At 46.8% G+C, this 20806-nt stretch overlaps 1 protein-coding gene across 1 annotated transcript in view; it reads left to right on the top strand.

Moving 5' to 3' along the window:
• The window catches only part of CELF2 (CUGBP Elav-like family member 2), a 301941-nt gene that overhangs the window by 134520 nt on the left and 146615 nt on the right, over positions 1–20806 (top strand). Inside the window, 1 exon segment of the mRNA XM_024734179.1 lies at positions 1559–1755. Coding sequence (XP_024589947.1) covers positions 1559–1755 — 197 coding nt within the window.

The raw sequence follows: 20806 nt of genomic DNA, 5'->3' as shown, positions 1-20806 counted from the left end.
TACACAGCATATTTAAGGTGCTCTGATGGGTTTTGATTGAAATAAGGAAGCCTACTTAAGATCTTTGAAAACCTTCTTACTGTTACCCTGAGGCTACAGTGAAGTGACCATCTGCAGTGAAGTTTTAGTCCGTGTGGCCCTTTCTTTCTGCCTTCTGGGCTGGAGGCTGGGGATTGAGGGACAGTCGTGGACAAGGCTCTGTAGGTTCTACGTCTGCCGAGTTTAAGTGCATTTTACCGTATTTTCACAGGCTGGGAGTCCAGAGCACAGTACTGCTGATGGATGCTGCTTAGGGCATTCAGCCTTTCGCTGGGCAGAGTAGGTGGGTTTAGGGTGCATGGGGAGGGGGTATGCGGGGGAGACAGGGTGTGTGGTTTTGCTTTACTATATACTGCAGCTCAGATGGGGTGGGGGCGGAATCCAAGTAAAACATAAACACTTTCATCATCCTTTTACATGGTGGTGACTGGAATTGCACGTTCTAAACAAGCATTGTCTCTTTCAAATAAGGGTTTTGGGAAACAGCATTAAGGAGGATTGATATGTAAAAGCTTATGGTCTTGCCCTTTGTATCGGCCCCAAATATTTACCGAAGCTAGGAGAAGAAAAGGCAGACTTTCCTCTTTTCTCTCCCAAACGTATGGTTGTTTAGAACTCAAGTGCAACATCTGGATGTCAGATATACAGAGAGCAATTTACGGAGTGTGAAAGATTTGAAATATTCAGTGTCCTTTAGCGGGAACTCAACTTTCTGGGACTGCTTTTTTCCTTTTTTCCTCCCGGCACAAAGCAGGCAATTCTGAGATCGCCTTTGCCTCTCTGAATTAAACCCTTTGTGCCCGGGTCCCATAAACAACGTGCTTTTTAAATGGGAGCCCCCTCCCCGCCCGGGCCCTTTTCTCCAGCGTGGGCAGCCAATCGGCTGCACCCAGCCGCATTGCTGGAGCACTTTCCCTTCTGAGCAGCAACAACATACTAATTTGATGCACACATGGATGCCTCGCGCGCTCTGCAAATTCATCACCGGCCTCTTGCATTAGTCATCTGACGGACTGCCGAGTGTTTCATTTTCTTTTCATGTGACTTTATTATTACCACCTCTCTCCTCTCTTCCAAAAACCTACCCAAAGGGGTGGAAGGGTGGGAAAGCCAGCAGAAATCCAGCCCCGCCTTTCTTTCCACGCGAGAGCCAGTGTGGGGGCTGATAACGCTGTGGATGCTTTGATGGCAGCCTAGCCAAGCGAGACCTGCTCTTAACTTGCAGCTGCCTCCCGAGCCGGGTTTCAAGATGTCCACGCCCCGGGTGACAGCCGGCAGGGCGCCGCCCGGGGTCGGGCGGCGATACTGAACAGCAGCCTGCAGTGAGAGCTCTCGCCGCTGCCGCTGAGGAGCAACCTAATGGTGCCTGTGCTTTGTTTTAGTTCATCACGTTTCCACGACTCATTAGGCACTTTGCCCCGTGCTCCTCTTCCGCCTCCCCGCCCCCACCCCCGATTTTCTGTCTTCCTGTCCCTCACCCTGCAGCCCTAACTCTGGCTCCCGCTTCCCTTTTTGACAGTAACGGCACAGCCAACAAGATGAACGGCGCTTTGGATCACTCAGACCAACCAGACCCAGATGCCATTAAGATGTTTGTCGGACAGATCCCCCGGTCCTGGTCGGAAAAGGAGCTGAAAGAACTTTTTGAGCCTTACGGAGCTGTCTACCAGATCAACGTCCTCCGGGACCGGAGTCAGAACCCTCCCCAGAGTAAAGGTACAGATAGTGGGGCGCGCGCGCGCGGTCAGGGGCGCGCAGGGCGCCTGGGCGTCCCGGGAATCGCGGGAGGGAGGAGGGCGAGGGAGAGCCGCCCGCTACCCCTGTGCCCCGCGGCCAGCCGGCCCCTCCCCGCGACCCCCCGCCCGCCTGCTTCCCGGACAGGTGGACCAGATGGCCTGGGATGCGGGGAGGTAGAAGCGGAGCAGGGGGCGGCGCGGCCGCGCCTCCGTCCGGGCGCGTGATTCCTCCCTGAGGTCACTTTCTAGGCAGTGGCTTGCCTCTCTGAGGAACCGAGCTCTTTCTACCCCTACCTTTCTGTTACTGCCCGTGTAATTACAGCTGCATTTCACTTTTCCATAGGCTGTGGGGATCTTGAAGTACCTTATAAACAGTGATAATCACTGGTGTGAGGAATAAAGGGTACACTTTTAGGAGGGACATTAATTCTTGGGGTCTAAGTGGAGATCATTAAGTGAAGTGTGCCTTTGGGGGCGGGAAGTAGCACCCTAGTGGCCTGAAATAGTTAGCACACCTTCAAAGATGCCTCTGGTTTACGCCCTTAGCAGTGGTAAGATTCGCGCGTACAATCTGGGGGCTGTGACTGCCTCCATTTTAAGAGGAGAATGATTCTGCAGGGGTGGGTACAGTTATTAAAAGAGAGGCCGGAAACCTCTGTCCAGGTTGAAGCTTCTGGGTATTGGAGTCACCCTTTGTAAGCCCTTTGTAGACTTCAGTTAAGATATCTCCTCTGCTGCTACCATTTGGTCTCTGTCCATGTTTTAACCTCGCTTTAGTAATTTTGTTCTTTCTCCGGTCTTGATCTCTTGGATTTCGTACCCAGGGCTCCTCCATCTCTTTGTGGGTCTCACAGTTGCTGTTTCTCTGCCCCTTGGTATTTCTGTCTGGCCTGTTATTTTATTTCTCTGTTGCCTCTCACCAAGAGCTCCTGCAAGCTCATTGTTCGGCTTGTACACACACTTTAGTTGAGCGTGTGAAGATCAGCGCGTACTACTCTCTGAGCCTCTTCTTTACTGTCAAGGTGAAGGGCTAGGACTAAGTCATTGTTAAAGCTCTGATGTTCTCTGACTCTGAGAAACGTTGGTCCATTTCTTGTTCCTTGTAGTTACTGAGGTCTGATAGGACTTTTTGGAACCTTTTAAGAAATTTTAAAACCCCTAGATCATATCTATTTTGTAAAGGTGAACAGACATGCCTGTGTTTATAGGACTCTCCTTTTCTATCTCAAAACCTATCATGTAGCACCAAGAGTGTTTTCAGAAGAATATATTTAAGAATTTTGTCATCACATACTTGATTGTCCCATAATTAAAAAAATGGAAACTTAGATATTTAAAAATCAAGAGGATTAAAAACATCACAAATTAGGGCAATGCTGGGACTCTTCATTGATCATATTCCTTAACTCTTTACCTACGTGGTTCCCAGATGGAGAAGACTAGAATTGGTTTTAATACTTTCACCGTATCCAAAGGCAGGATAATGAATGGGCTGAAGCTCAGGAGTTAGCAAAGAAGGGCCTTCCCACCATCTAGAATGGCACCCACAGAACACTAGGCCGGAGGCAGTAAACCAGGGCTTGAGAGCAGTAACCACAGTTCATCCTTGACTCGGAAAACGTGCCTGCAGATTTCAGTTTATTCAGCATTTTTCAAAATGACCTCCGACATAATGATCAAAGCTCATTTATTGTTACGATGCCTTGTTACGTGCATTTTAGCTTTTGGTTACACGTGTCCTACTTTAGCCAAAAAGACCTTTCTCTAAGTCAAGTAAATGCTTATGCCTGGCCTAGTTCTTCTACCATTTGCTCTCTTTTCCCCGGTGTTCCCTCTGATCAGTATCTTTACCAGGCCGTATTTGTGACTCTGTATTTTAACTCCATTCACTAGGTCTTATATCTAACTTCATTTAAACAGTCTGCATCAGCTCAGAGTCTTGGAGGGAAAGGGAGGCCTTGGGAGGGAATTTACTTTTTTGGAGCCCATGCTGCGCACCAGGCTCTACGTTAGGAGCATTGCGTAGTTATCTCATTTAATTCTTGCTGGAATTCTAAAAGTAGATGGTATTAGTATCGTTTTGCAGATGAGAAAACTGAGGATCACAAAAAGTTGAGAGAGATAGCTCAGTTCACCCAGCTAGTAAGCGGCAGAGTAGAAATTTGAGCCCAGTTCATCTGTCTTCATGGGCTACTCCATCTCGCCTCTCAGGGAGATGAGGCCAAAACCTGCCCTGGTCTGCTTTATTTCAGGGTTGGGTCAGAGGCCTTCTCCTTTCCCTAAGGGTTCCCCAAGTGAAAGGAAGGAATTTCACCCTTCAAGAACAGGGTTGATTTTGCTTCTGTCTTTGTCCTTAGTTTTTATACCCCTGGCTCAAGATTGTACATCACTGCAACTCATGGTATCGTGGGATGGAAGTTACAGATGGAATCATTCAAATCTTACCTTTGGAAATATAGGTCAATTCCCATTACTGTGAACTCCAAGTCTCACATCAAATATTGCTTGAAGTACGTGGGCTGTCAGCCAAAGCTTGAAAGGGTTTTTGTTATACAGACATCTCTGTTGTAACGGTGTTTGTTGTCATGGGATTTGAGCTGTATAATGACATTCCTCTCGGAGGATTACAGCCCTTAGATGCTTACGTGTAGAGATCAAACCCCACCACTTTTCTTTACACCGAGACCTATGTGTGCCATACATTATTTGCCTGTTCATAGATAAGATACGACCCCACGTTTACATTGGTTCTGACTATCAACAGAGTAAAATTAGCCTGTTTTCCCAGGGCTGATGTCAGAGCCTCAGAAATTAGAAATTTGGAGACTCTCTCTGAACATGGTTTAAATTATCTAAGGCTTTTAGGATGGCCTTGACTCGTTGCCTTACTGACATCAGCAGTTCCAAGGAAAGAGGCAAAATCAGGCCGTTACCTAATCCAGGTGAATTAGGTTTTTCCTGTCACTTTGCATTTGATGTTCTGTTTAACCTTGAGGCATAAAAACTTTGTTCTGTTTTCGAAAGTATCCTTAAAGAGTTAGAGTCTGAGCTATCTGTTTCTTCTCTCACATAAATGTATGTGTTGATCAAGCAGCTCTGGGGAGCCTGGCTCAGTAAACCATCCACCTCCGAGGACCTAGGGAAAGCGTGTTTTAGTTAGTGGTTATTGGTCAAGTCTAGATAGGAATATATACTAGTTAAGAGCATGGCTTTTGAAGTCAGCAAGCCTTGATTCAATTTCTAGCTGTACCACTTGCTACATGTTGGCCTTGGGCACATTACTTAACCTCCCCTGAAAATGGAGACAGTCCTCATAGGGTTGCTGAGACCGTGAGAACACGTGCTTTGCACAGACCTGGACTGTGGTCGGAGCTCGCTACGGTGGTGGTGGTTACTACAGTTGTTATCACTGCCCCCAGGAACTTGAAATCTAATAGGGATAATGAGGTAAATATATACACAGGTAACTATAATATAAAAGAGCATGGGATAAGAGTAAGCAAGAAAGAGATGAGCATATTTGAACTCTGGAGGTTCAGGGGAGGAATGAATAACTTGCAACTATGGAGATAGGAAAAAAATGGCATCTTTTCCAAGTCTTGAACAAAAAAAATAATCCGATTTCAGTAAGTAAAGACAAGTAGACACACTGGCCTGTTTCTGGCGTGGAGGTGAGAACATGCAGGGCGGGCCCTGGGAGCTCTGAGTTCTCCCAGAGTTCAGAGGAAATGTGAAATATAGGAAATGAAGGAAGTGGGGAAGATTAGCAGGCTTAGAAATGAAGACTGGGGCCGGTTCCTAGAAGACTTACTTCTCAGGCTAAAATATTCGAGTTCTATTTCTTAGACAGCAGAGGGTCTGTGAAGGTATTTCAGCAACAGGGAAGGTGGCCAGGAGCCTGGTGTCACATGTCAGGGAATCTGTGGAGCCTGGACAGGATGCTGTCATGGCAACAGAGAGGGAGGAACCAGGTGACACAGACGTGACCATGGTGAGAGGAAGGGGACTTAATAACTCCATTGGGGCAGTGACAACTGGGAGCTTTGGGCCTAACTGGGAGGACTGGGGAAGCAGTCAGCAGGTGGGAGTGGACAGGGAGAGGGGTGGTCAGTTCAGTTTTGATCGCTCTGAGTCTGAGGTGCCTCAGAAGAGTCAAGCAGGCTGCAGGCCAAGAAAAGCCATCAGATTTGATGACTGGAGGACCTGGGAGCATTTCAGAAGGATGGGGAAGGTCGGGAGAGGGATCGCGTAGGTTTCTGTGTGGGGCTATGCGTGGATACTGTCCTCTCTGGGAAGTCACGGCATGAAAGGAAAGAGATCTTAGATGCAGCGCTTTTTTTTTTGAGACAAAGGTAAGAAGATGGAGCAAAAAAAGATAGTGCAAGGAAGGTGAAGCTCAGGATCCTCGAAGGGACGAAAGGAGTGGCTGAGGAGGAGCACATGTCAACGGATGGAAAGATGCTTCATTCGAGACAGTGGGGCCTTTAGCAGGAAGTAACACCAGAGTGAGTCTCGGTCTAATGAGGGAGGTAGACACTCGGTCACAGATGCCCTTGGACTTCTCAGGAGGCAGTATGTTTCTGAGAAGTCTGGGTGAAATCAAAGACGTAAGAGAAACGGTGTAAAATGACTGTTTTGGAAAATCCAGTACGGGGGAGAACGAGGGGATTATTGAACAGGAGGCTGCAGTTACCCCCAGGTTGTGTCGATTGTCAGCGGGCCCTGGCGGTTGTGGTTCTCTGTCCGTCAGCGAGTGAGCAGGGAATGTCGGGCTGGAGATGCGCAAGAGAAATGTGGCTGAAGATCAGGAAGGGTATTCAGTGTGTCAGAATGTTCACTGACGCTGGTAAAGACGGAGGGTAGCTTGGGTCTTCTGGAGAAGGAAGGGTTGGGGGGCTGGAGGTGGTGAACGAGGTACAGTGGAAGGGGTGGCGGGGACGGGGATGGGGTCCAGTGACACCAAACTCAAAACCCCTAGGCAGTAGATAAATTGTGTACCTTGGATCATCACCCTTGAGGTTTCCATTTTAATCAAAATTATACCTCAGGATCCCAGCACCCTGAAAAAACCTACCCTTTCGTGAATGCTAGTTACAGTTTTCTGAGTTGGAACACTTAGGTATTATTATTCTGATTTTACCGGAAGGAGCTCTGCGGATCCTGTGCTGGGACCAGCATAGTCATTTGACATTTGAGATGGGAGGTAGAAGCAGACCCTCCACCCTAACCAGTGCCGTGCCCACCCCATTTTTACTGTCTCCCTTGGGTGACTTCTCAGCCAAAAGAGAACTAGGAAGGGGAAGTGGCTTGTGTCGACTAGCGTCCGTGCCACAGGCCTGAAGAACAGAACTTCCTTCTTTCTTGAAATGTGCTTGGGGGCTGTGGCCTAACCGCCGTGCAGCTGCAGCCCTTCCAGCGCCTCGAGTCCAGGGTGGGTGGAACAAAAATCACATTCACAGCTCCTCGGGGAAGGGTGATTACCTTTAAGTTTCAAAAGAGCAACTTTTGCCCTTTCAGCTCCTGGTTGGGCAGCCTGCAGCTGGGGTGACGCCAGGGACAGCCCTAGACAGCGGTTTGCCTTCGGGTGATTTCATCCTTCCCTCCTCCCTCCACCGATCTTAGGTGATGACAGAATGTGAGTCGCTTCTTTCCTTCTCGGTGCCCTCACTCCAGTCTTTAGGAATTCATTCACAGAAAGCTGAGCTCAGCCTCCTCTATTCCCAGTTCAGCACGACGGCAAAGTTGTCCTGGAGGATGAGATGTGACGGCCAGGGGACGAACAGGGGAGGCGAAGAGGAGGAAAAGAAGGGCAAAAAGCACCAAAGCTAATTGTCCTTATTTCAGAATCTGACAGGAACAGCCCTCTGGGCTCTGGCAGCATGAGAGCAGGCCCTGGAGTCGGGGGACCGATAACTGGTGTTTATTATCACAGATGAGTCTGGAGAACCAGCCTCGATCTCTGTGTCTTTGCGGTATTGATAATACCTACCTCTGAACTGTTGTACATGTTCAGTGAAAGGACAGAGGTGGATGCTGCTGCTAGAGTCCAAGGACAGCTGATCATCTTACAACCTTGATGATTCTTCATAATGTGAAAGGCTTGTAAAGAGCACCTTCGACCTTTTTTATTCAAGGAAGAATATTGGGGGCGGGTGGGGGGCTGGGGTGGGTGTGGAGAGAATCTCATTTTTGTGTTTCTTGCCTTTGCTTTCTTCCCTTGAATAGTAGAAATGTACTTGGAGCCAGTTTATTTAAGCGCTGTCCTCTTGAAATCAGTAATTGAGAAAGAGTTCGGAACGCAGGAAGAGGAACCAATTTTACATTTTTAACGCACACAAGCCGGGGATAGGATTTCTGCCCTAACTTTCTTGCAAACTAGGGTGGCTGCCCTAGATTGTCTGGGACAGCCCCAGTTATGTTTGTGCTGCCTCAGGGGCCCACAGGAAGGATGCTTTCACCCTGAATTAATTTTTTTTTAATTTTTATTTATTTTATTTATTTATTTTTGACTGCATTGGGTCTTCATTGCTGCATGCGGGCTTTCTCTAGTTGCGGCGAGCGGCGGCCACTCTTCAGTGTGTCGCGAGGGCTTCTCATCGCAGTGGCTTCGCTTATTGTGGAACGCGGGCTCCAAGCGTGCGGGCTTCAGTAGTTGTGGCTCGCGGGCTCCAGAGCACAGGCTCGGCAGTTGGTGGCACACGGGCTTAGTTGCTCCGTGGCATGTGGGTTCTTCCCGGACCAGGGCTCCAACCCGTGTCCTCCGCACCGGCAGGCGGACTCCCAACCACTGCACCACCGGGGAAGCCCCTGAATTAATTTTATGTTAACAGAAACCGCTGTGTAACGTACTGTGACATCCTTTTATCCTTTCATTGTTGGCTGACCGAGATCTTGCAGGATAAACCTAAAATGCAGTCAGAGGCTTTATACTCATGCAAGCAGGGATCCTTGTCACATCCTTGGGAGAGGTGGGTTCGTCAGTTATGGCATAGGGTTATATTTTTTAAATTAACAATTCAAGTTTTTGAAATGGAGTTTTAAATTATTTTGGCTTACGCAGGCCACACCCATGGAACTGATTGAGGTGAATGAGAGAGAAATGTCAAGTGAGCCTTGATTAAGTTATAGTGAGAAGGAATCCCTTTAAACACCCCATGCTCTGTGCTGAGAGATTGGGCTGTGCTTGTCTGGCTCAGCCTGAATTTCTGTTAAAGGGCGGCATCTACCCTAGCAGGTGGTATCTGTCCTGGGCACATTTTGGTCCTTACATCTCTGGAGGGAAAAAAGGAGAAGAAAGGGCCGGAGAGCGATCCAGAGGACACACAGAGCAAGCCGGTATCAAAGAAGAAATGAAATTAACCTAAGGTTGCTTCTAGCCATTTTGTTTTCTTCTCCTCTGTCTGGGACGTCAGCTGGTCCCCAATCCTCTTGTCCCCAGTAGATTTGCATTTCTGGAATTAAAGTGGCAAAAGAATAAAGAAAAAAACAGGCTCTGGACAAAAGGAGAATGGGCTTTTGGGGTAGAAACTTGCCATGAACAGTAAATCCAGGGTTTCATGCCTTCTGTCTGTTTGAATCCCTCCAACACATATTAGAGGTTGACTGAAAAAGCCAAGTCTAGGTGATATCACAACTCACATGTCCCACGGATGCATTGATGGTTTGCCTGCCTGGAGGTCTTACTTGCCTTTTTATTTGCACCCAATGAGATTTCTCCACATTAGAGATGCTCCACCATCTGTTACGCAGTTGTACCGTTCTGCGTCATTATGAAATGTCTTTGGAAGTGAGAAGTCCCGTTTCCTAGCCAGAAAGGGAGCGCTCCCTCTGGGGTAATGCCGCTAGTTACTCTGCAGTACGTATGCATTGCCCGGGAGTGGCCTTAGCACGACTCTCTTCTCACTTTCGCTCCAAGGACACCAGATTGTCGGGCCATCAGGTTGAAAGGGTGACTTTCTTCCTTCTTCAATCTTGGCTTCTAATTAAAATTTACAGTCAACTATAGTTATGTTATATTTTAGAAGTGCTAACATTAAAAATATAAATAAAATCATTACATACCTTATGAGCCATTAGCTTCATAGATAACCCATTATCTTTAATAATTCCAACCATGGTAAAATGTGCCATGCGGTTAGCGCAATTAGCTCCCTTTTTTTTAATCTTGTGTTTGTAGATTCTTAAAAGACTGAATTTTCACCTTGGACCTATGGCCCCAAATGCTACCAAGATTTAGGCATGAGATTTTTATTCCTTGTCCAATTTCACTGGTCCTGAAACAGTCCATGCTCATGTTTTCCTATCTGATATTGGCTAGCCCAGACCTCTTATTGGAACAGCACTCCCTCCCTTTGGACCTAAGTATGTGTGATGGAAAAAGGAACACGGGGAAAAAAGGCCTGTGTGGAATGATGGATTATGGTCATGTGGATTTCACAAGCTCCCTCTTCACTGAGTCACACAGACAAACACATAGGTAGCAAGCAAAAAAGCAGGTTTGCTATTAATGGAAAAAGGAGTTACTTGGCTGAACAGGGGCAGGTTATAATGGTGAAAACTAATGGGTCCAGGAGAATCGGCATGGCAATTTAAAAGCCACAGAAATTGATATTAGGATCAATATTTTTTCACTCTGTATGTAAATGACTGAGAACACTGTCCCCGATATAGTATCCACGTCCTGCCATTAATTCAGATTAGAGAAACCCAACTGGAGAAATATACTTCGGGCAGTGATTGGTTGGAAGAATAAAGGAATATAGTTTTCCCCTTTCTATTAGAGGATCATAAATTGGAATTAGGGAAGAGAATCGAAGAGAGTGAAAGAATATCCACCCATCACCCTCTTGAAGTGACCCAGAATCTGATCGTTCTAAAACGTTTTGGGGTGTGTTAGACGTTTGTAGGACAAGTTCCCAACCTACATGTGGATGGAGACCTGTCTTCAAAATCGTCTTCAGCATCCTCTGTGCTGTTTCTTGGTCTCTTGCCAGCCAGGTCTTGTTGCCTTCTTTTCAGTTTCAGGTGAAAAAAAAAAAAAAATGCCCCCCAAACTCCCTTTACTTTAATGGAGACCACATCACAGACATGAAGAGAGACCTGATCGTGGGGAGGGGGAGGGGTGTAAGAAGCAAGGCTTCCGACAAGGTAATGGTCAAAAAATGGCCCCCAAATGCTAAACATTCCAGACGCAGGTGCCAGATACCAAGTGTTAAGGAACAGGTAATTCACCACTTTTCACAGAGAACTTTTTCGCTCCTATATAGGCCACAGTGCCTCATGTGAGGAAATGTTATTGAAGTTCCATCAAGAAGATGGCCGCCTTCCAGAGGCAGAGCAGCACGAATCACAAAGGTCCTGGAAGGTGCGCCCATCTGGAAAGGTCCTGGAGGTTAACTTGAAAGACCTGAGAGCGCGGAGTCACAAGAATGGAAAGAGAGAAAGGCTGGAGCCAAACATAAAAAGAGAGATTGTGCTCTCCAAAAGAAAAAAAGTTCGAAGAGAATATGATTGAAGCTTGGAAGATGCTAAAGTTCAGAGTGAGGCTATATATAGATAAGCTCTTTCAATTAATGCTAAACCCCCAGATTCTGGGGCTTAGACTTAAAATGTTGGCACGGCAGGCCAAGTGTAGAGTCGGAGCCAAACTTTTACACAGGAGAGGTGGTGAACTTAGAGAAAAGGATGGAAGTTATGGAGAGGGTGGGGGGCTGCTGCGTAGAGCACTCCCTCCCAGGAGTGGCCCTCAGGCTGGCGCTCCCCTGGGGCTTCATGCCTCCCTCTTTTGTAACGGGGATATTTGGACCTTAGGGTAACCTTGAAAGCCCCAGGTTCCATTTAAAGTGGAATTTAACCTCGAATAGAAAAGATGAAAGACGTGGCCCAGAAAACTAGTCACATGTTTACCAAAGGACCTGTTACATGGCAGTAAATGTTCATCGCCGCCTACTGTGTGCAAAGGCCTTGTGTTTAGTGCTGAGAACATAGAGATGAACAGGCCATGTTCTGGGCACCACAAGGAGAGAAAGCATTGAATGTCGTTAAAGGGAGGACTGCCCAAGTCGTTTAGAAACGTCCAGCTGGCCTGGGGTCGTCGGTGTCCGCTTGGTGTGCGTGCGCGTTGTCTCTTTCGGAGCAGACGCCCAGGAGGCCTCGTGAGCAGAGGATCCTGTGCCGTTTGTATAACAAAAATGAAGCGAGGGCTTCCCTGGTGGCGCAGTGGTTGAGAGTCCGCCTGCCGATGCAGGGGACGCCGGTTCGTGCTCCGGTCCGGGAAGATCCCACATGCCGCGGACCGGCTGGGCCAGGGAGCCATGGCCGCGGAGCCTGTGCATCCGGAGCCTGTGCTCCGCAACGGGAGAGGCCACAGCAGTGAGAGGCCTGCGTACTGCAAAAAAAAAAAAGTGAAGTGAGAGGGTTCTGGGGCACCCCAAGGTCGTGCGATGGTGGGAGTCTGAGGGGTTTCCTTTCAGCAGTGCACCTCCCCAATAGGCCCTTTCCCCTTTCTCTTCAGTTTTAGTCTTCCTTCCTCTTTCTTCTCCCTATAGGGAGTTGAGGGCAAGATTAGCCTAAGTTTTACTCGGTCAGCTTTTCTGAGGGTTCTCTGTTAAATCCAAGGGCACGCAGTTTGCAGCTTCCTGTTGGCATAACTGAGGCAGTGGTCATGCAGCCGCTGGTCCTTACTGTCCCCCTCAGTGTCACACTGTTTGGTGCCAGGTCCTGAAGACACAACCGGCCCCTACCTGATGGAACTGTTCAATCCATCCAGTTGACACGAACGAGCGACTGATAGCCTGACCCCTCATGGGAAGTGTGTGTGTGTACATGTGTCCTGTGTACAACAGATACACACGTATGTTTTGAACTTTGTGGTAACTCGAAGTTTGTTTATTTCTTTGAACACCATTTCTTCAACTGTACGTGTTATTGCCTGTGAGGTAGACTTCTGAGGAATAAGTTATTTATAAAATATTGGCTGTAAATCGCCTCGTACAGTGCCTGGTGTGGGGTGGGGACTGAGTGAAGCATGTAGGTAGTGTATAGTAGGTGTGGGAGAAGATGAAGATGAGAAAAGAGCACAGTAAGGGGCTCTTGATTTTGTAAAACCTGTGTCTAATAGGAAGGGCTGTTTTAAACCTTCTGATGCTTCTTTCTCAGTGAGTTAGCTGGAAAATATTATACACAATTTACACCTGCGTTATGTGGGGGAAAAGAAAGACATGACAGCATGAGATGGGATGGGTAGTCAGTAAAAGCCAATGATCTCTGGCAAAAGAGGGTAAAATTCGGTAAAACAAATATTTGCAACTCAATCCGATTTTAGAGGGTCTCCTGTCTATTCTAAACCTATGTAGTTATTCAGAATTCTGGATCCTAACACGCCCGGTCTTGAGGACAGCGGACTCTTTCAGAATAATTCTATGTGTGATTATCTTGCTTTGGCCCCGATTCCCACGGACGTTCTATAGCAACTGCAGGCCTCACGTCATAACTGCTCAGTACATTGGCCTGTGTTTAATATTGTACTAGGCTTTCTGTTTGGGCGTTTTCAGGTTCGGTTCGGTTTTGTCCTTGGCGCTCAGACCTTTCTGTATGATTGGTTCAAATTTGACGTTGCGTCTAAACTACCATCAATAGGATGTTACTTTTGAGTTATTTTCAAACATTTATCCCAGTGCCTTCACTCTCTTTTATGCAGCCTGTCTTGTTTCCAGCTGCACTCAGTTTTGAAGATGGTTGATTGGCATTAGAGGGGCATTTTGTGACCAAAAGTGGAATAAAGTTGCCTGATTTTCATGGCAGGAATCTCTAGGCATCCTGGACTAAGCATCCTCCAGGAGGTCATTTTCACACAGAGAGATAGTTCTTAACCCACCCCCACGCACTACCCAGAATCACCACTTGTTTCGGAAGCCTGTATAGGGTAGCTCATTTTGCACATGACCCTTAATTACCATTAAGGTGATTATTAGAAGAGTCACCACTTTGAGAAGGAAACAGGTGTATTAGCTAATGTGAGCTTTCACGCACATTACACCTCTCTCTAAAAAAATTATATTTCTGGGGCTTCCCTGGTGGCGCAGTGGTTGAGAGTCCGCCTGCCGATGCAGGGGACACGGGTTCGTGCCCCGGTCCGGGAGGATCCCACATGACGCGGAGCGGCTGGGCCCGTGAGCCATGGCCGCTGAGCCTGCGCGTCCGGAGCCTGTGCTCCACAACGGGAGAGGCCACTGCAGTGAGAGGCCCGCGTACCACAAAGAAAAAAAAAAAAATTATATTCCTAAGGCATCCCTTATGTGGGGCCTACATTCTGCTGAGTAGAGAAGTATTGTAGTAATGGGTACCAATGCTGAATAGGTTTTCCTAGCATGTTATATAGTTCATGCAACCTAATCCAAGATGTTAGGCTCTTATTTTTCACTTTCTGTGTTGCTGCTTCAAGGTTCTCTACATCAGGTCGGTTGATGTTTGTTTAGCTGGGTGTTTGGTTTTTGCCGGTTGATGTTTGTGTGTATGAATTTTTTGAAAAGAATTCCAGGTTATTAAAGAGAGGATGAGAGCAGAACTGTTTGCATGAGTTCTGAAAGAGCGTTGCTTAATTTATTCCCTCTGCTGCTGTGCCGGGGAAGTACTTCCGTTAGGCTGGGAGGAAACAGACCAACTTCGTGTCGCCTTTGAGACAGAATCAAGTCCCTGAGCGGCAGAACTGCAAGTAGGGCTTTTGTTGCTTTAATCTTCTGACACGTCCACGCGTTGTCCAGGTAGACGGGACCTTTGGAGGGTAAAGGACCATTGATCTCCCCCTTTCTTTTAGCATCAGCCACAACTTGTTCGTTTGGGGCGAGAATGCTAGTCAGCCCCAGGAAGGTTGAGGAGGACCGTTCTCAGCATCCTCTGCCCCAGACATAGTCCCTAATTCACACTGTAACCAAAGCTGAGGAGAGAGTATGGCGGGGACTGTCATCTCTGCCAGCCCCTGACTGAAGTCAGCATGTCCTGGGGCTGGTCTTAGAAGACAGCCACCATGTGGCTGCATAAGACAAAACCCAGTTTGGAAAAACGTTGCTTCCCAGTAGGGTAAATGAGACGGCATCTGAGGCATGGGTCGAGGTGTGTTGTAAGGGGCTCGACGGAGCCATAAACACGAATACACCTCTCAGAGCCGCTGCCATCCTCCCTGTCCCCTGTGCCACCCAGGAAGCAACCTGGTTCAGCAGAACAGGAAGATGCAATTCCCGTGCCCCGTCCACTCTCCTCTTGGCTGAGAGGCTGCTGACTGTGATGCTCTCTTTGTGGAGGGACCACCTGTCTAATGGGAACTGGATTGTGACCACCAGTTCATTTGACAGAGGCCGCCACACAGCTGCCAGATGGTGACAGTCCTTAGCTGTTTTGCAAGTCCAATGTGGGTCACGTTCCCCTCTGGAGGTAGACAACGGACGGTTCCCTCCACCCAGCCCACGTGCTTGCAAAAGGCCGGGCTTCCAAGAGCCAAGGCTTTGCTCTCATCTCCTTGAAGGTAGAAAAAGACTTAAGGAAATGTAATGAATAAAGACACATTTTTTTAATCGGCTTGCTGGGTTTTCCTCTCTTCCTAATTGTTCTCTAATCTGTACTTAGGAGCACGGTGTTGAAGTGGGACATGTCAGGCTTTTACGCCACAGATTCAATCTCCCAGGCAAATAAAATTGGGACAGCTTGAGAGGCAGGGAAGGCCTCCGGCCACTGGCAGAGTTTGATTATCCGACCTGGACTCGGGAGTAGTCGGGGGGCCTGCACGTAGCTTTAGGCTGCCCTGCCGGGACGGCTCAGCAGATAGGAGGGGACCTGCCTCTCCGTGGCCTTCTCTTCACCTGCTGTATCAGCTGAAGAGCCGCACGAGGACCTGTACAACTACTGGTCAGACGGCCCTAGCAACACAAAATTCTGTGTCAACACATAGCCCATCACGTGTTTGCGACGAAAACGCTATATTTTTAGAACACTTCAAAGTGAGGAAACCGTTAAAGCCCTATCACATCCTCCCCTTGCCCTCCGGCCACTTCCTCTGCACCCCTCAGGAAAATCACCCCCATTTTCTAGAAGAGGAGCCAGAGACAGAGATTAAGTGCTACTTTGAGCAAAGCCGATGATGCCAGGGAAAATTGCTGATCTCGTCTTAAAAATCTAACACACGCTTTGGGGTTGTTTTTCTAAGGCTTCTTACTCCTTTTACCTACACCATGTGGGTTCCATATGACCTTGAATCTAAGCCTTAATATTGCATGTGGAGTTCAAAAGACAACTCGGTCTCCCATTTTCTTTCGTGGCATTTATTCAAATAATAATAGGCACATAATACTGTCTTGTAAAAATCAAAGCTCCAGGCACACTTTGAAAGTCTTTTAGAATTTCTAACACTTATTTTCATAAGTGTCTTTCATGCAACTCGCTGAAACTGCTTGTTAGCAGACTATATCTTTTGTATCTCTGCAATTCCCGTGCCTAGCTCAGTGCCTGGCATGGACTAGGCGATCAAAATTAGCTGTGGATTGGGTAAGTGAAGTATTACCTCCTTGGGGCCCCACGCTGACTTACCCATTTTTACAGAGTTACTGCTGAAAAGCAGAGAGAGGTCTTCATCCATCCCTAGAACATGTTTTGAGAGCCTTATGTGCTAGGCAGTGTGCAGTGTGCCAGGGATACAAACACAAAAGGCATGGCCCATGTCCATGGGGTACTCAGAGTCTACAGAGGGGTGGGGTGGGTGCACAAGGGCTGTGTGTGTATGTGTGTAGTGGGGAGAGAGTCTATAATATTCTTCCTTTTTTCCCCTGAAAGCTCTCTGACCAATTAAAGTTAAGAATGGCAGCAGTGTACAAATAGGGGGAGGGACTTCTGAGTTCTCCGACTCGTATGGCATCCTGCCAGGTACGTGCTCGAGACCAAGCCTTCAGCTAGGAAGGCCTGTCAGGTGTTGGGAAGAGCTGTGCCCACCATCAGCTCTCAGCACTGTTCCAGAACAAGAAGCATCCACTCTGTCCCCACTCATCCCCAAGTCATCTCTGTCCACACCCCCAGATTCACAGGGCTTGGGTGTTTCCTAGAGGAGGCTATGTTTATTAGTCCATTTATGGTCCTCTGTCGTTTGGGGCCGGAAGGAAAGAAAAGTAGATCAAGTAAGTGAGAGTGTTCTGTAAATTGTCCAAGTCCACATGAACGTGAGGTGTGATGCTTAGGTGTGTGTATTAGGTGTGCTTTTCCTGGTTTAGGCTGATCGCCATGGAGTGTTTAGCTGTTGTGTACTCTTTGCCTGCAAGATAAAATGCCACCTTGCAGTCAAACGCTGTGGAATTGGATGGTGGTAGAACAAAAAGACAGCGAGGTGCAGGGGTGAAGAACAGGCCTTGGCCATTAAGTGCCTACCTTCTGACCCCCACACACACCTTTTTTCTTTGTGTCACCTGATGCCTCCATGCCCGTTTCCTTGTCTGCAAGATGAATAGGGCTGTTAGGCAGATGCAATGAGATCACACAGATAGAACACTAAGAACATCCAGCACACAGTAAGCGGTTGTTCTTCCCAGTCTACTCTGGACGAGGAAACTGAAGCACAGAGAGGTTAGGTGAGCATCACAGTTCAGCATGGTCTCCCAGCAGCACCTGTGCATGCAGCCCACATTCAAAACAAACTGGCCTTTCAGGAAAAGCAGGATCAGTTCTCAGTAGTATTGACCATAATAGCAACAACAGCTAGTATTTATGCAGAGTACTTGCTATGTACCAGCTCCCACACTAAGGGCTTAACATACAGTATCGTTTTAACGTATATTCTCCCAACAGTCTCTTGAGGCGAGTACTATTTATTGAGCCCATTTTATAGCAAAGAAACCTAAACTTACAAAACAAACACATATAAATAAGTGGCAGACAGGGCATTGAAACCTAAGTAGTTTGTCTTTAGAGTCCATGCTCCTAACCATTACACTGCCCTGCTTCCTGGGTTCCTCCAGCACTCTGGATGTGCCTCTATTCTTGGTACTTACAATTACTAAATTATAAATTGTAACTGAAATTACTAATTGAAATTGTGGTTTTTTTCCCCCAAAATGTGTACCCCTCTGGAGTGTGAGTTGACTTTGACAGCTCTGCATGCCTACCATTTGGCAGAGTGTGTCGTGTCCAGTGGGTGCTTAATAATGTTTGTTGAATGGTATTGAATTATTTCCTGAACACTCCTTGGATATCGGCTCCCATGCCTTGAGTCCTTCCCATTTCCTCTAACTGGAAGTATTTTTTTTTCTTTTCCCAATTCCGATTGTTCATATTCTGGCCTTTCAAAGTCTAGTGCAAATACCATTCCATCCATAAAGGCTTCTTCTGGACACCCCATCAAAGAGTAATGTCCACTCCACTGAAATTCGTATGGCATTGTGGCCCCCTCTCCCCATGTGCATTGCTTTCTGTGTCGTGCTGCAGTAGGGTTTGCACTGGTCTTAACAGAACTTGAAGCTTCTGGAAGTCGGGAGTTATTCAAGTCAACTGGTATACCTCATAGAACCTCATAGAACTTACTACAGTGCCTTAAAACCGTAATGAACACTGGTTGAGTGAGTGAGTGCAAAACGTTCAAGAGAAAGGGATATTTTCCCCACCAGGTGATTCTACCCGTTTTGCTTCTTTTTCTTTTCATGGCACACTGAAGTAGAGTGCCCCATCACATTCCCAGTTTAGAATCAGCTGGTGGGCAGTCTATGGAGCATGAAAAAATATTGTTTCAACTGGAGCAATGGAAGGAAGAGAATCATTTTAGGGTGTCACTGTAGTGTGAAAAGCTTTGACATCTGAAGTAAAATAAGGAAGGAGAAAAACAGTTCACTGTGTAGTTGGGGTCTCTTGCCAGCAAAGACTTGGGCACGCTCTCCAGGCACGGCGGCGTGCTCACCTGAAACCCCGCCAGACTTACAGATGTTTCCTTTGGCTCTGGTGTGACGAGCCACAGCGCAATTCTCAGGAACAGTTCCATTCTGGCAGGGATGGATGTAACAGGGAGTGGGGCAGCAAGCAGAGGAATGACTTCATAGGTCTCCTCCGTTCCGAGTCTCTTAGATCCTGTGGTGTGCATTGCCATTTCCCTTTGAGTGTTCATACATCACTGTATTCACTTAGTGCCAACACATACACAACCTTTTTTATGAGGCTATGAAAGCTCCACTTAGCTGAGCACATTTTTGGAACTCTGATAAGTTTTACCTCTGGTTGTGATCCTAGAAATTCCCCAAAGGTCACGCATAGGTGAATGGAACTCTTCCAGACTTGGGTTTTCTTCCTTCAAGATTATGACACAGAAGAAAATGTATCCACCCAAGGGGAATGAGGGAGGAGTACGAAGTGGAAGAAAGGGTGGAGAGTCCGAAGGCTGTGTTTCTTGCCTCATTTCTACTCCCGGGTCTTAAACTGCCCCTTGGAATGATGATCTGGCAGCATACGGCATGTGCAACATGTGAATTCACCCACTCTTCTTTGGCAATCCGTTGCCTGTTAATGGTGCCATCTTCCTTCCTCTCAGCTGGTCTCCAGATCTTCACCTTCACGTCCAAATCTTGTGAATTTGAGTCTTTTGTGTTCTCAGAGCTATTCTCTCCATTCCTACTACCACTGCTACTTGTACTGCTCTCTTAGGATGTCGCAAGTAACCTCTCAATGGTCTTTTCTTCTTAACAGCTTTGTTGAGGCACAATTAATGTACGATAAAGTTCACATACCGGAAGTGTAAAATTTGATCAGTTTTAACGTAAGTGTACACCTGTGAAACCATCACCACAATCAAAATAACAAACATATCCGTCGCCCCTAAAAATGTACGCATCTTCCTTAGAAATCCCATCCTCCCTGCCCTGCCCTCCACCACTGATCTGCCTTCTGTCACTGTAACTTTCCATCTCCTACAATCTTATGTAATTGCAGTCATACAGCGTGTGCCTTTTTTTTTTGGCGGGGGGCGCGGCGGGGCTGGCTTCTTTCACTCTGCATAATGATATCAAGATTTAATATCAGCAGTTCACTTACATCAGTAATGCACTCCTGTTAATTGCTAAGTAGCATTCCTTTGAACGAATATACTGCAGTGTTTCAGTTCTCCTGTTCGTGGGCGTTTGGGTGGTTTCCAGTTTTTGATGATTAACAAATGAAGCTGTTATGAACATTCATGTTACAAGTGTTTGTATGCTTTCGTTTCTCCTGGCTAAACATCTAGGAGTGGAGTGGCTGAAGCTAATGGTAGGAGTATATTTAACTTTTTAAGAAACTGCCGAAGTGTTTTCTACAGCAGTTGTACCATTTTACAATCCCACCAGCAGTGTAGGAGTTTCAGTTCCTCCACATCCTCGCCAACACTTGGTATAATCACGGTATCTAATTTTAACCATTCTAATAGGTGTAATGATGTATGTCATTGTGGTTTTAATTTTCATATAACTGAAGATGCTAAGCATATTTTTATGAGCTTATTTGACACCTGTATATCTTCTTTGAACTGTTTGAATCTTTTCCCAATCTTGAATTGGGCTGTTTCCTTACTGTTGAGTTTTGAGACTATAAGTCCTTTTATCAGATCGATGTTTTGTGCGTATTTGCTGCCAGTCTGTGTCATGTCTTTTCATTCTCTCAATAGTATCTTTTTAAGAGCCAAAGTTTTTCACTTTGGTGAAGTTTGTTATTAATTTGTTCTTTTACTGATTGTGCTCTTGGTCTTGTATCAAGGAAAACCTAACTCACAGTCACAAAAAAAGCGATAGTTTACTTCCTTTCTAATGTAGGCACTTTTTTTTCTTCTTGCCTGCTTGCGCTGGCTAAAATCTCCAGGTCAGAGCTGAATAGAAGTAGTGAGAGTGGACATCACCATCGTGTTGTTGATCTTAGAAGAAAATCATTCTGTCTTTTACCATTAAGTATGGTGTAAGCTGTAGGTTTTTCATAGATGCCCTTTATCAAGTTGAGAACATTCCCTTCTCTTCCTGTTTTGCTGAAAATGATTATGGAGAATGGATGTT

The sequence above is a fragment of the Neophocaena asiaeorientalis genome, unplaced genomic scaffold (genome assembly GCF_003031525.2).
Source record: "Neophocaena asiaeorientalis asiaeorientalis breed wild unplaced genomic scaffold, Neophocaena_asiaeorientalis_V1.1 scaffold120, whole genome shotgun sequence".
In the NCBI taxonomy this organism is placed as follows: Eukaryota; Metazoa; Chordata; class Mammalia; order Artiodactyla; family Phocoenidae; genus Neophocaena; species Neophocaena asiaeorientalis.
The sequence above is the reverse complement of the archived record's forward strand: the minus strand, read 5'-3'. Positions and strand labels throughout refer to the sequence as shown.